Genomic DNA, 12,740 nt, shown 5'->3' on the forward strand with positions numbered 1-12,740 from the left:
AAAAACGTGGCCTAAAGAATCAAAATTGTGTCCTAAGGACACCCAAACCTCCAAATTACATGCACGCCCGGCGGTCATGCTTACACACCCGGCGGTCATGCTTACATGCCTAGCAGTCATGTCCCCAACTCTGACTTCTTCGCACTCAAGTGGTCATAACTTGAGCGATAGAGGTCCAAATGAGGCGGTTTTAGTTGTGATAGAAAGCTAATGTTTAGAGCTTCAAAACAATATACATACGTTTATAGTAAATATTTAGTTTGAGCCGCAAACTACCATCATATTTTGGACACGAAAAATAGCGCCTCAGACTTCTCAAAAACTACCATCATGTTTAGTTTCTAGAAACATAAAAAATTTAGTTGTTAGGATTTGTTTCTAGATTAGATTTGAATTATTGTTTAATTTGAATTTGAAGTAGTTAGCTATCTTATCTTTCTGAAGGATAAGATTAGGATTAGTTTTAAATTTGAATTCTAGAACTTAAGATAATAAATGAACCTTGCTCACAAGAGAACAACATTCAGGAGGAGGATCTTCGGATTTAAATCCCATTCGGTTCTTCAATATCGTTTTTTCTTGTTTTCTTCATTCCTCCATGGGTAACTAATCATCTGTCAAAGGGTTAGGAGCTTTGTTTATGTTTTCTATGGATTATTAATCTAAATTTATTTTATTTTAAAGTTTCACATTGATCTATTTCATGATTGAGTTATTCATTTTTCATTTGGATGAATGGTATCAAAAGGTATGCTAAATTGCTAATCCCTTTTGAATTTTTTATTATAACTGAAAAATTTAATATTTGAATTAAAGTTTGAAAACTCTTTCACATGACTCTTTGAATCCGGCTAAGGATAGTGGTTTAATTAGTGTGCGGTACATACATAATTTTCATTTACTCTAATTTTGAATAAGTGACATATAATTCGGATTAGAATAATTTTTGAAAATTGTATTTTCTTCTAAGGTTTAACTTGACAGGATTAATTTGAATACGTGACATATAGTTCGATCTTAGAACTACTTTTAAATCCTATTATAAACTAAATTAGTTTTTGTACTTAACCTCTTTAATTAATTAACTGACAACCAGTTAATTAAAGAGAAACAGAGAAACCAAAGAATTGGAAATCAATTACTAAAGATTCGTCGTAAAAGACTTTTGCATACTTCAAAATAAGTAAATAAGGTTTAGTTTTCCTAAGAACATAAACATTTACGAAGCCCTTGACTCTCACAATCATTGTCTTCTCTTAATCAACATCCAAATTCACTATCTCTCAAGTACTCAAGATTTCAAGCAAGATACAAGTTTTGTCCTCATTAATCTAAGTTATTTTAATCTAATTAGGTATTTAATTTAATATTTGCTTGCTCAATCTTTTAATTTCTGTAAAAATAATATTTACTCAATGTGGTATTACTTAAATAATTTGGTACATTTATTAATATCCGTGAACCTTAATTTTTGCTCATTACTTAGTATTACTCCTAAATTTATATTCACCATTTTATATGTAGGCCACACAAATAAAACAAATCAAAATTTAAAAAATCAGTAATCCAAGCTAATTAAAGGAGCATTAACAAGAACTTTATGAATGTAGTAATGTATTGGTAATAACACACCTTTAAATGGAGTTGTAATCTAATGGATTAATTCTTAATTTACTGAATTAGGACGAGATAGCATGGACAACAAAAAAATAAGGGTAAAGTATACTTTTTGTCCTTAAAGTTTGACAAAAGTTTTAAAAATACATCTAAATTTTATTTTATTTTAATTTTGTCCAAAAAATTTTCGATTTGTATCAAATATATCTTTGACGACTAATTTTTTAAAAAATTTAAGACCCATTTAACAATAATTTCATAAAATCAACCTTTCAACACAAATAAATCAAACATAATTTTTATGCATTATTATTAAATTGGTCTTAAATTTTTTAAAAATTTAGCCATCAAAAGTATATTTGATACAAATAAAAAATTTCTGAAATAAAATTGAAGTAAAATAAAACTTAGAAATTTTTTTTTAAATTTTTAACAAATTTCAAGGATAAAAAATATACTTTACCCAAAAAAAGTAAATAGAACCATTAATTTGAGAATAAAGACCAACTGGGTGTATTTCTGTAATCATTTGGGTGTATTTGAGTGATATCTGACTGATATCTATGGGTGTATCTGACTCATATCTATGGGTGTATCTTACTGATATCTATGGGTGTATTTTTCATTTCAGAAAAAATGGTAGGCAGAAACCAAGCTGAAAAAAATGTAAGAACAAATATATGTCTTCGATCAAATCAGTTTTTCATAATAGAAATATATCTAACTCTAATTTTGCTTTGTTTACAGCAAATCAAGGACCTAAAGTGTGCAACCCATCTGTTGAGTGAGAAATTCAGAAATATGAGCGAGGAGAAGTGATGCAATAAGACTGTCCAGGCCATCCTCATTGTTATTGAGTCCATTTTGTCAGATAGATTCTAATGATATTGTCACTGATTAATGTAACTGTTATATACTCTTGTAAGAAATTGAACACATGGTGTAAATATATTTGATCCAATTATAAGTAAATATTTTTTCCATAATTAAACTCTCTCTGGTATATTCAAAATGTCTGATTTACAGGTACTATAATATGAAGTGGTGATCCAGATAGATTGGAACCCATATATGACGGTCTGCATAGAAATCTGCATAATACACCCAAACACAGACTATAAATACACCCGATAAAAAATTAAATTTACACCTCTACTGCAGATTTTAACCCAACACTACCTGAAAGCCACTTGTTGTCCACAAGACCAAAATTAATTAAACTCTCTCTGGTGTATTCAAAATGTCTGATTTACAGGTACTATAATATGAAGTGGTGATCCAGATAGATTGGAACCCATATATGACGGTCTGCATAGAGATCTGCATAATACACCTAAACACACACTATAAATACACCCGATAAAAAATTAAATTTACACCTCTGCTGCAGATTTTAACCCAACACTACCTGAAAGCCACTTGTTGTCTACAAGACCAAAATTAATTAAACTCTCTCTGGTGTATTCAAAATGTCTGATTTACAGGTACTATAATATGAAGTGGTGATCCAGAATTCCAAATAGATTGGAACCCATATATGACGGTCTGCATAGAGATCTGCATAATACACCCAAACACAGACTATAAATACACCCGATAAAAAATTAAATTTACACCTCTACTGCAGATTTTAACCCAACACTACCTGAAAGCCACTTGTTGTCCACAAGACTAAAATTTAGCAGAAAATCATTCCAATTCCTATCAAATGAGTCTTTGCTATGAGGGTTTCATTTTTCCTCTTTGCTACATGTAATCAATTGATTCTTAATCTCATTTTCCTTCCTATTTGTGCTCCACTTTGCCCTGATTCAGCTGACAATCTGAGGTTGAATCATCTATTATCTTCAAAACGAGTTCAAACTTTGATTTCAGAAACCAGAAAATCGAAAAGAAAACGAAACTGGAGTTACAGAGAGAAGAACTAACGTCAATGACGAAGAACAAACCAATGAGAAAGGAGAAGAAAAGAACGATCGAAAAACCAGGGAAAGACGCGCGAGAAGAAGAACGATGAAATTTGGAAAGAAGGAGAACAAAGAAGGAAACAAATCTTTTAAATTTAGTAGTTATACAAACGCGGGATCTTTGTATAGCACGTGTAAGTGACGTAGGAGTTGCAACGCGTTTTAGTGAATTAGGCGTTAATGAACTTGTAATAGTTACAAGCCCTAATCGCTTGTATACTGAGCTTTTCTTCGTTGAAGTACATCTTATGCATAATTCAGAACTCTTTCTCTTTCTCCTCCTCATCTTCTGCTGCTTCTTCTTCTTCAAAAACGATTTTACCATGAAAAATCGAAAAAAAAGAGAAAACAGAGAGAAAAGACGTAAATGAAGAAGAAGAAAAAGAGGAAAACAAGGAAGAAGAACGTGCAGAAACGAAAGAAAAGGAGAAGAAGAAGAGTAAGAGGAAGAAGAACGTATAGCAAGAAGAAAAAAAAGAATTTTAGAAACCATGAAAATCGAAAATAAAACGAAGAAGAGGAAGAGGAAGAGAAAGAAGAAGAAGACGAAGACGAAGAAGAAGAAGAAGAAGAAGAAGAAGAAGACGAAGATGAAGATGAACTGTTTGAGTGGGGCGCGTGTAGTTACGCTCCATTCAAAACGAGTTAATACGCGTGTTAATAAAGTTTGGGCTGATAACTTGTAAAACTTGTAAAGCTTTTTTACTAGCAGGCCCTACGTCTATATCCATAGAAGAATTGAATTTATACTTTACGGTTTGCTACATGAATCTCTTGCCACCTTTCATCTCCCGCTGCTATCATTCATCTCCTCGCTGCCGTTCATCCCCTTGTCGCACCTCATCTCTGTGTTGCTGCCTTTATTGAGCTTCTACGATCTGGTTCTCAATCTGGCTTGGATCTGAAGGTTTGTCGCTGGCGCTTATTTCACCGCCGTCGTTCATCTCCTCGCCGCCTCTCATCCCTTCGCCACCGCAAGCACCACCGTGTCACTGCTTTCAAGGGGCTTCTATGATCTGGATCTAACTTTGATCCGAAGGTTAGTCACCAACGCTCATCTCCTCTCTTTCTTTGTTTATCACCTCGCCGCCTTAAGCAATGCCGTTGTTATTGCCATCATCGAGCTTTTCCAATTTGCTTCCGCCTTCTCTGTCCCTTCTAATTGGTAATGTACTTCATTTTATTCTTTTAATTTTTCCTTCTTCTTCATAATTTTTGATCTAGTTCTTGCTCTAGTAGAAAGAAATAGAGAATGCTTGTTCTGTTTTCATATTGTGTATTTTGACTTCCATTGATCTTCTGTGTTGTTCTTGTTGTTGCTGCAACTGCACTTGCTACTATTTCTTTCGTTTTCTATTTCTAATTATTGATCCACAAATATAATTTCATAACTTTGACTAATTTTATTTGAGAATTTATACTTTTAATTAGTGGAAGAAAAAAAAAATAAAAAGATAACTAGCTCTGTCTATCTTGATCTAAGTTTGAAGAGCATATATATGATGGATAAACAAAATAGAGCATACATGCTTGTAGCATGTGGAGAAAGCTCAACGAGAAGATTTTGGCAATTAAATTATATGCATAATATAATATGACCTGCCTTGATACTTTACTCAGAGGATTCAGTTTTGGCATTGAAGCAATTACAATGTCAGAAACAATTAAGCAGTTTGATCTGCTCTGAATTGAAGGTTCTTCATTCTTTTTAAGTCTAGTTAAAGAATTAAGCAAAACTTAGTAGTTTAGTTAGGGCTTAAGTTTTTCAATTAGAAATATTGTTAAGTCATGTATTTGTTGTAGCTAAGGATGCTTTTTGAAAGTTAAAAACAATATAAGCCATTTGATTATGCCTGACATGCTTTGCAAATATAATTGATTATCATACACAATTTCTTTTTAAAATTTACTTGCAGGGATTAGCTATTGTACATGTAATTGACTTGATCATCCTTTTGTGTCTTTACTTTTCAATGCAAGGCCACAACAGGGGAAAGGATAATATGCTTTAGTGCATAATACATGATTTATTTTTATTAAGTATATCATACGTAGTCGACGTGTATTCAATCTTTTAATGCAGAGTTTTATTGGGTTTGCCATACTTTACTGTTTAGTGGTGATTTAGTGCTTATGTGGTTTTTATGATTGACATGATTTCAGGACTATTATAGTTTCAACTAGAAGTTGAAATTCATTATTCACATACCCTTTTAAATTACAACAGATGGTATGTATTTTGGTTTTCATGCTTTATTAAACTTTCAGATCGTGTTCAATGTGTCAATTCGCATACCCTTAAATTATTTCCCGCGAAACAAATTGATTGTGTTGCAGGTTGAAACTGAAAGCGGATCCAAAATTTTAGACATCTGTGAAACTGAAAGTGGATCCAAAATTTTGACAACATCCACTAAAATTTTCATTTCTAGAGAAAATATGTTGCTGGATGATACTTGTCCCTGCAATCTCGTCTCGCAGCTTTGTTCTATGGCAATCAGACTTCAAGACTCCAACAATCTTGCTTTTGCTGAGTGTAAAGAGGATCAATCAAATATCTTGGATGTCATTAAATCAAATCAGGTAATTAAACACATGCTAATTAATCAAATAAAAATAGTAAGTGTGTGTGTGTGTTTGCGCGCACGCAAAAAAAAAAACTATATACTTTTTGAAAGGAAGCCAGTAGCACCTGTGACTAAGATGGACTTGTCCTCAAGGAACTGCACTATGCTTCCTAACTCCATTATTTATTATTTAGAAAACTTAAGAGGCAGAACAACAGTTTTAAAAGAGCATGCAGATATAATGAGGTATGAGATGAGATAAGAGATACGAGATGAGCGTGCCCACACACACATATCCCACACACAGTTATATAACTCTATTAAATCCATTATATAGAGGAAAATCATTTCGGAGTAGCTTCATCATCTCTTTTGTGCTGCCACTCTTTCTTGGATTCATCACCATGTTTGCTTTTTAGTGATCAAGATCAGATTATTATTATAGAAGAACAAGGTCATTATCACTATCATTCAAATCATTCTGATCCAGACAATAGAAGAGTTTAATTTTATGCTCTTCATAGTGTTTCAATTAATTAGCATGAGAATTTTGTATTCGGTAATATACATATTGTTTTAATTAACATGCATCTATGCATCAATCTCAGAATGGAAATTTTGCTGCCATTCATTACGTTAATGTTACAAGCTTTGAACCATTGAATTTGTTTGTTAAAGATAATCTTATTGCCTTTGCAGCTTGAAAAGCAATTGATTGAGGTTAAACAGTTCTGCCAATCCAGTGGTAACAATAGCATTAAAGGTAATAATTCTAAAGGTGGCCCAGTTGGTGGGATGAAGATTGGTTGCTTTTTCTTTGTGATCTTTTTAAGAGATAACCACAAATTCTTGAGATGCACTTTCTTTTCCATTGTTTAAATTATCTTCTCGCCCTTTTAATGTTGAATATTGTGATTGAGCAGACCAAGTTCTACGTGAAAATTAAATGTTGATGTATCATTCCCTTGCCTTTTCTCTATTCGTTGTTAGGAAGCTAGATCATTGGAGGAAGAAGCACAGGCCCAACTAGACCTGCAGCTTGCTCAGGAAACTGCTTATGCCAATTTTGCTAGGGATTTAAGTAACGAAGTTAGTTATTGTTGTAATTGAATTTTGCATTTCAACAAAACTAAAATAATTTGTTTGATGCCAGCTAGAAGTATGTACGATGATTCATGCTTTCAACTCCCTGGTTTTTCAGCTTGAAGAAGTTGACATACATTTGAAGAATCTCAAAGAGATGATGATTTAGAAGTGCAGGTTTGTGGAAAATTATTTGTCACTTGTTCCATATCATTGGCATGAAATTGAACCGAAAATTTGTTATTGAATTTGTATTTTCATGTCCCATCTTTATTTTATTTTTACATGTTACTTGCTATGCAAAATTTCACCTCATTTAAGAAAAGGAACAAGCCAAAGTGACAGAATCCGTTGGTAGCAAAAGGGATTTACCATTGGAAGAGATGGCTTCTTCAAAAGCTAAGCAAGCACCAGAAGAAGTAAAAGCAAAGGTACTGGACAAGCAGGAGCAACTTTGTGAGCTCAGCCGTGCATCTGTAAGGAGTAGATCTTCTTTTTCCTTTTCAATTATTGCTGACTGTTAAGGTTTTGTGATGAATTTGTGAATGTGAACCCATTGATATGTCTGATAAATTTTCAGTTAGTTAGCAGGGAACGTGAAGAATTCTTGAGGCTTGTCAAAAAGGAGGTATGCAAATTATTATAGAATTCACATGTCTCTCTGCCTTTGGGAATGGATACTGCATGGCACATAGTTCACAGGAATTTAAAGTCTTAACATTCAGATAGTAGATAAAATCACCATATGACATATGTGCTATAGAATTAACTGCCATTATTATTTTACAATTACCCAAAAAATGTCACCAATTTTCAAAATGCAACTTCACACGCCGATGCTATTGAAAAAGAATGGTTTTACGTGGAGGTGAAGCCTGAAAGGTGTATTTTTATTGCACAAGTATGTGTATATGAAGCATAATTGTTTTTGGTTTCATGTTAAAATGATTGTTATTAACCATCAAAACTTGAATATTCATTGTTACCAAAAATATATATGTGTGTGTGTGCAGTTCAGATCGTGACACTGTTCAAATTCAACTACTCTTAACAATTCAACTACCCTGGACATCGGAAGAGGCAATCATCCTGGCTTTGCACCCTATAGGTCCTTCCAGATAAGTCTTCCTCGTTTCATCAGCCTTTGATTCGGCTCTGCCCTCCCGGTTGTAGACAAGCATAACATAGTATCAACCTCATCGGCATTCTTTTTTGAACTCCTATTTCTCCAGTCAAAGCCAACTCTTCTCGCATAGCGGCATAGGTGTCGTAAAATTGGATTACTGCATTCATAGACTCAAATTTCATGCCAACAACGAAAACATCATCACCAATTTCTGATTAACATTCTATGATGGCATCTCAATTGATAATACACTTCCAAACTTCTCTTGAGAAAAAAATCACAATAGGGTCGAAAAAGTTAACATCTAACCACAAATGCCTGTACCAACAATATAAACAGGATCAAACAAAACGCATTGAATCAAATAAATACACTTAAATGCAACCAGAAGAATTTACGTAAAAAACCAACAGACTACTTTGCAAAACAACCATGTTTTGGTCTAGGTAATAACCGAAAACTCTGTCTCTAAACTAATCAATGATTAATAACTTACAAAAACATTTCAACACTATATTGGTTGCAACTACCCTAAGTCGCATCCAAATCAGTTTCTTAGTTGGGTTTAACAAATACTAAAACTGGAAAAACAACTCTACTTTCTCACACAGCCGTATGACATCAATCTGATATTTCACACGGGCCATGTGTCAGTCCTCTCTAGTGTGATCTTTCACATGGGCCATGTGACAGCCCTCTGATCTCTCACACGGGACGTGTCAAAGCGAGCCGCTTTCTCACACGGGATGTGTGACGGCCCACGGAACCCCCCATGTCCCATCGAATGGAACTCACATCAAACATGAACTAAATTGATGCATCCTTAAACCAAACACGAATTAAATTGATGCAAGCAAAAAATTAGCTGTGTAAAACTGCCTCGTGTTTCCTCCTGCCAAATGTCGTTAACAATCGAAATGAAACTCTGAAATCATCAAAATCCACTACAAGAAAAATGCTGAGTATCGTCGGATCTATAAAATAAATTTGCCACTAAATAGATTACTGTCGGATTTACCGTCGGATTTATTTTGTCCGACGCTAATTACTGGCGGATTTCCTGTCGGTCTTTTCAATGGATTTGGCGAGATTGTGTTGATGGTTACTGTCGGATAAATCTGACGATAACTTTGGCGCCGTTTCACTTGTTTAGGCGCCATGTTACCGTCAGATTTATCCGACGGTAATGTTAATTTTATAAACCCTAAAATTTTTTGGCACAGTTAAGCCACAATTAGGAGACTTTTGTTAACAAAAATGTTAGCAAAAATTTAACGTCAGCCAGAAATCAAGAAATTATTTTATTAAAAAATAAATGGTTTGAATGAAATAAAATGTCACAAATGTAAAATACAATGAAGTAGACAAACAAGAATGCGTACAACCCTAAATCCTACGAATTCTGGTAATCGTCGTCATCGTCCCCATGCTGTGGCGGCGGAGGTGTTGCCTTCGGTGCCTCACCAGCAGTGCCACTGCCTCCAGTTCGCATCTGCTGGCTGTACTCTTCCATCTGCTATCGCAACCGATCGAGCTGCTCCAGCTTCTCCGTCAGGTCGGAGCTGATGGCAACGCGTACAAGAATCTCTCGATACCTCTGCTCAGATTGCTCTGCCTGTTGGTAAAGCTTCTATGTCAGCTTCTGCACCACCTCCTTTAGGTCAACAACTTCCTGGGAATCAGCAGAGTTGGTGGCAGAAGCAGACCCATAGGAAGCCGCCAACACGGAAGAGCAGATGCCACTGGCGAAGAACAACCCCACCTCGAATCAGCGATTTTTGTGAGGTTCAGAGGCGATCTTACGCCAAATCCTATCGGGATCCACCATGGAGGTCTCAGAGCCGGCTTCGTGGCCCCACTAGGCAACTGAGATTGCTGAGTCGCGGCCTCCAACCTCTGCGTGTACTCCTCCTGCATCACATGCGTTAGTTGAATAGAACACTACACCATGTACATATTGAGATAGAATGAAATACTATGTCCTTCATGTCGCATTTCATGAATAAATGAATTAAAGTGAATTACTACATAAGTATGTCAAGTTCTTTGAATTACATCTAGTGCATTTTTCGAACGTCACATTGTTGTAATACTTTTTAAAATTCTTCATCGATGTTAACAAGTTTTTTTCTTTTATATTGGTGAATCAGCCATTGGGAAAAAAACCCTACAATTGAAGAGTTAAAATTCAATAGTGGTCCGTTTGCTATAACTTGGCCACAAAGCTCCCAATAAATTGGCAAATCAACATTCACGTGCATGATTTTGTTACTAAAGACAAACACGTCTTTAGAAAGAATCTCCAAAATCACCTAAAAAACAGGTCAACAAGGTAACGGTACTATAGCACGTTCAAATTAAAAGTCTATAAAGGAAAAAACCCTAACCACAAAAAAGTACGCTATTCACTCTGAATTGCAATATATTCATTTCACTCTCTTTCTAACTTGAGCGTTGGAGTACTTTTACAGGTGTCGATTGTCGCCGTTCTTGGGAAGCCAATGTATATCTCATCCAGCACAAGCAGAAGTGAATTCAACCTTGGATCGGACGAGCTATACCTCTCTCGAGGCTTACCACAATAACATTTGGCGCCCACCATTGGGCCCGAAATTTTAAACTAACACCACCATCTTCTCTTCTGTCCTATTTTCACCTCTTTTTTTGCAAGTCACGACCTATGGCGGAAGAGTAAAGCAACCCTCCTCCACCCCCACTCAAACTGAGATATTGGCTATCAATGAGTCGTTGCGGGCAGAAGTCCAATGCATGGCTGAGCTATTAAGCCAGAAACAAAACAGCCGACGTGACGATGAGAAACAGAAAAATCTTGTTGATGATGACGATGATGATGACCATACCGCAGAAACCAAAGCTGCGGTGATAGTCACCCCTAGGGCTTACATGGTTATGGATAGTCCAAAAACGAAACCTATTTTTGGTTAACCAAATATTTAGGTTAATTAGGGGCTGTACATGGTTATAGATGGTCCAAAAATCAAACCTATTTTGGGTTAATCAAATATTTAGGTTAGGTTAATTAACCAAATTGGTTTTACATGACAAAATTGGTTATTAATCGGTTAGAAAATTTAAAAATCGGTTTTTATATAGAAAAATCGGTTTTAAAACCAAAAAAATTGGTTTTTACTTTAAAAAATCAATTTTGAAATAAAAAAAATCGGTTTTTACACCAAAAAATAATACGAGTAATATTTGAACCAATAGCAACAAGATTTGAATCATTATATGTCAATTGCCAAAAACATCAAATACTGCTGAATAATATGTATTCACAGCTTCCATATCTATATTAGTTTTAGAATACGAGTAACAAGATAAAAAAAACTGAAATAAGAATAAAAATAAGTAGTTAAATCCTACCAAGTTATTTAAAATATTATTCCATTAAGTCTAATACCTAGAGTGTTTAGAACAGAACTAAATAAAACATAAATAATCAAGACTTTCTAGTCATCCTCAAGCGCAGCTGAATCTGAATCCACTGAACAAGTAATGTCTTCTGATAAAATTAATTCTGATAAAATTAAATCTGCACAAAAAACTGTATAATATCAAGCTAACTGATAGAGAAAAACTATAAAATAGATATTGGAATTGATAAATTATCATATGATATATTTAAGAGACATTTAATATTTAATTTACCTTGCTCGATCGTTTCAAGCTCTTTGAAATTCTCAGGTACAAGAGAAGAGAAAAAGTCTCCTTTAAGCCAATCTTCGGTGCATACAAGGAATTCTACCATCTTGGGAGTTAACGAGCTACGATATTGATCGATGGGAGTTAATGAGCTACAAGAGAAGAGAAAAAGTCTCCATCTTGCATGTTTTTTCTTCACTTCTTTGATTCAATCATTGCCTCTTAAACCTGAAATCACTAACAAACACATCAAGATATCGAGTGGAATCATAGTTGATTAAATTTAGATAATTAAGAGTCTAAAAAGTATGTTTTCAACCATTAAGCACAATTAGGAGAAATTCACAAAACAATACCAAATTGATGAATAAATACGAAAAAAATTAATAAAATCCACCAAATTCAATACAATATAAACTATAAAATTGTGGTTTATCATTAGCCTTCCACCATCCTAAAATATCCAAAGATTTATCATCTGGCTCACAATCTTTATTTAAATAACAATTAAGTGATATAACCCCATATCATAACTGTCTTTGGCTTTATCACTTGCACTCGGTTGAGAGAAGATATCTTGATTTCCTTCATCTTACCTTGATATAAATTATGAAGTGAATGAAGACAAGAAGACAATTTTGTCTTTAATTCACTGTCCACTTTCACACCAAAAGAATTAACTAGGCACCACTCAACATAATCCAATTTATGGCAAGG

General features: G+C 34.3%; 1 protein-coding gene across 3 annotated transcripts; it reads left to right on the forward strand.

Annotated features, from left to right (window-relative positions):
• Positions 1 to 4,313: 4,313 nt before the first annotated feature.
• On the forward strand, positions 4,314 to 11,409 carry LOC112777409 (uncharacterized). 3 transcript variants are annotated; one of them, XM_072227651.1, is made up of 9 exons: positions 4,314 to 4,623; positions 5,748 to 5,814; positions 5,922 to 6,167; positions 6,851 to 6,914; positions 7,142 to 7,240; positions 7,353 to 7,411; positions 7,556 to 7,710; positions 7,815 to 7,862; positions 8,248 to 11,409. In XM_072227651.1, exons 2-5 carry the CDS (start codon positions 5,812 to 5,814, stop codon positions 7,147 to 7,149), a joined length of 321 nt encoding a protein of 106 aa, XP_072083752.1. In that variant the 5' UTR covers positions 4,314 to 4,623; positions 5,748 to 5,811; the 3' UTR covers positions 7,150 to 7,240; positions 7,353 to 7,411; positions 7,556 to 7,710; positions 7,815 to 7,862; positions 8,248 to 11,409. The 3 variants fall into 3 exon arrangements, with proteins under 3 accessions (XP_072083752.1, XP_072083754.1, XP_072083753.1); XM_072227653.1 differs by having other exon boundaries at positions 8,253 to 11,409; XM_072227652.1 differs by having other exon boundaries at positions 4,338 to 4,623; positions 7,561 to 7,710.
• Positions 11,410 to 12,740: the final 1,331 nt, after the last annotated feature.

This window comes from Arachis hypogaea, chromosome 19 (genome assembly GCF_003086295.3).
Source record: "Arachis hypogaea cultivar Tifrunner chromosome 19, arahy.Tifrunner.gnm2.J5K5, whole genome shotgun sequence".
Taxonomy (NCBI): Eukaryota; Viridiplantae; Streptophyta; class Magnoliopsida; order Fabales; family Fabaceae; genus Arachis; species Arachis hypogaea.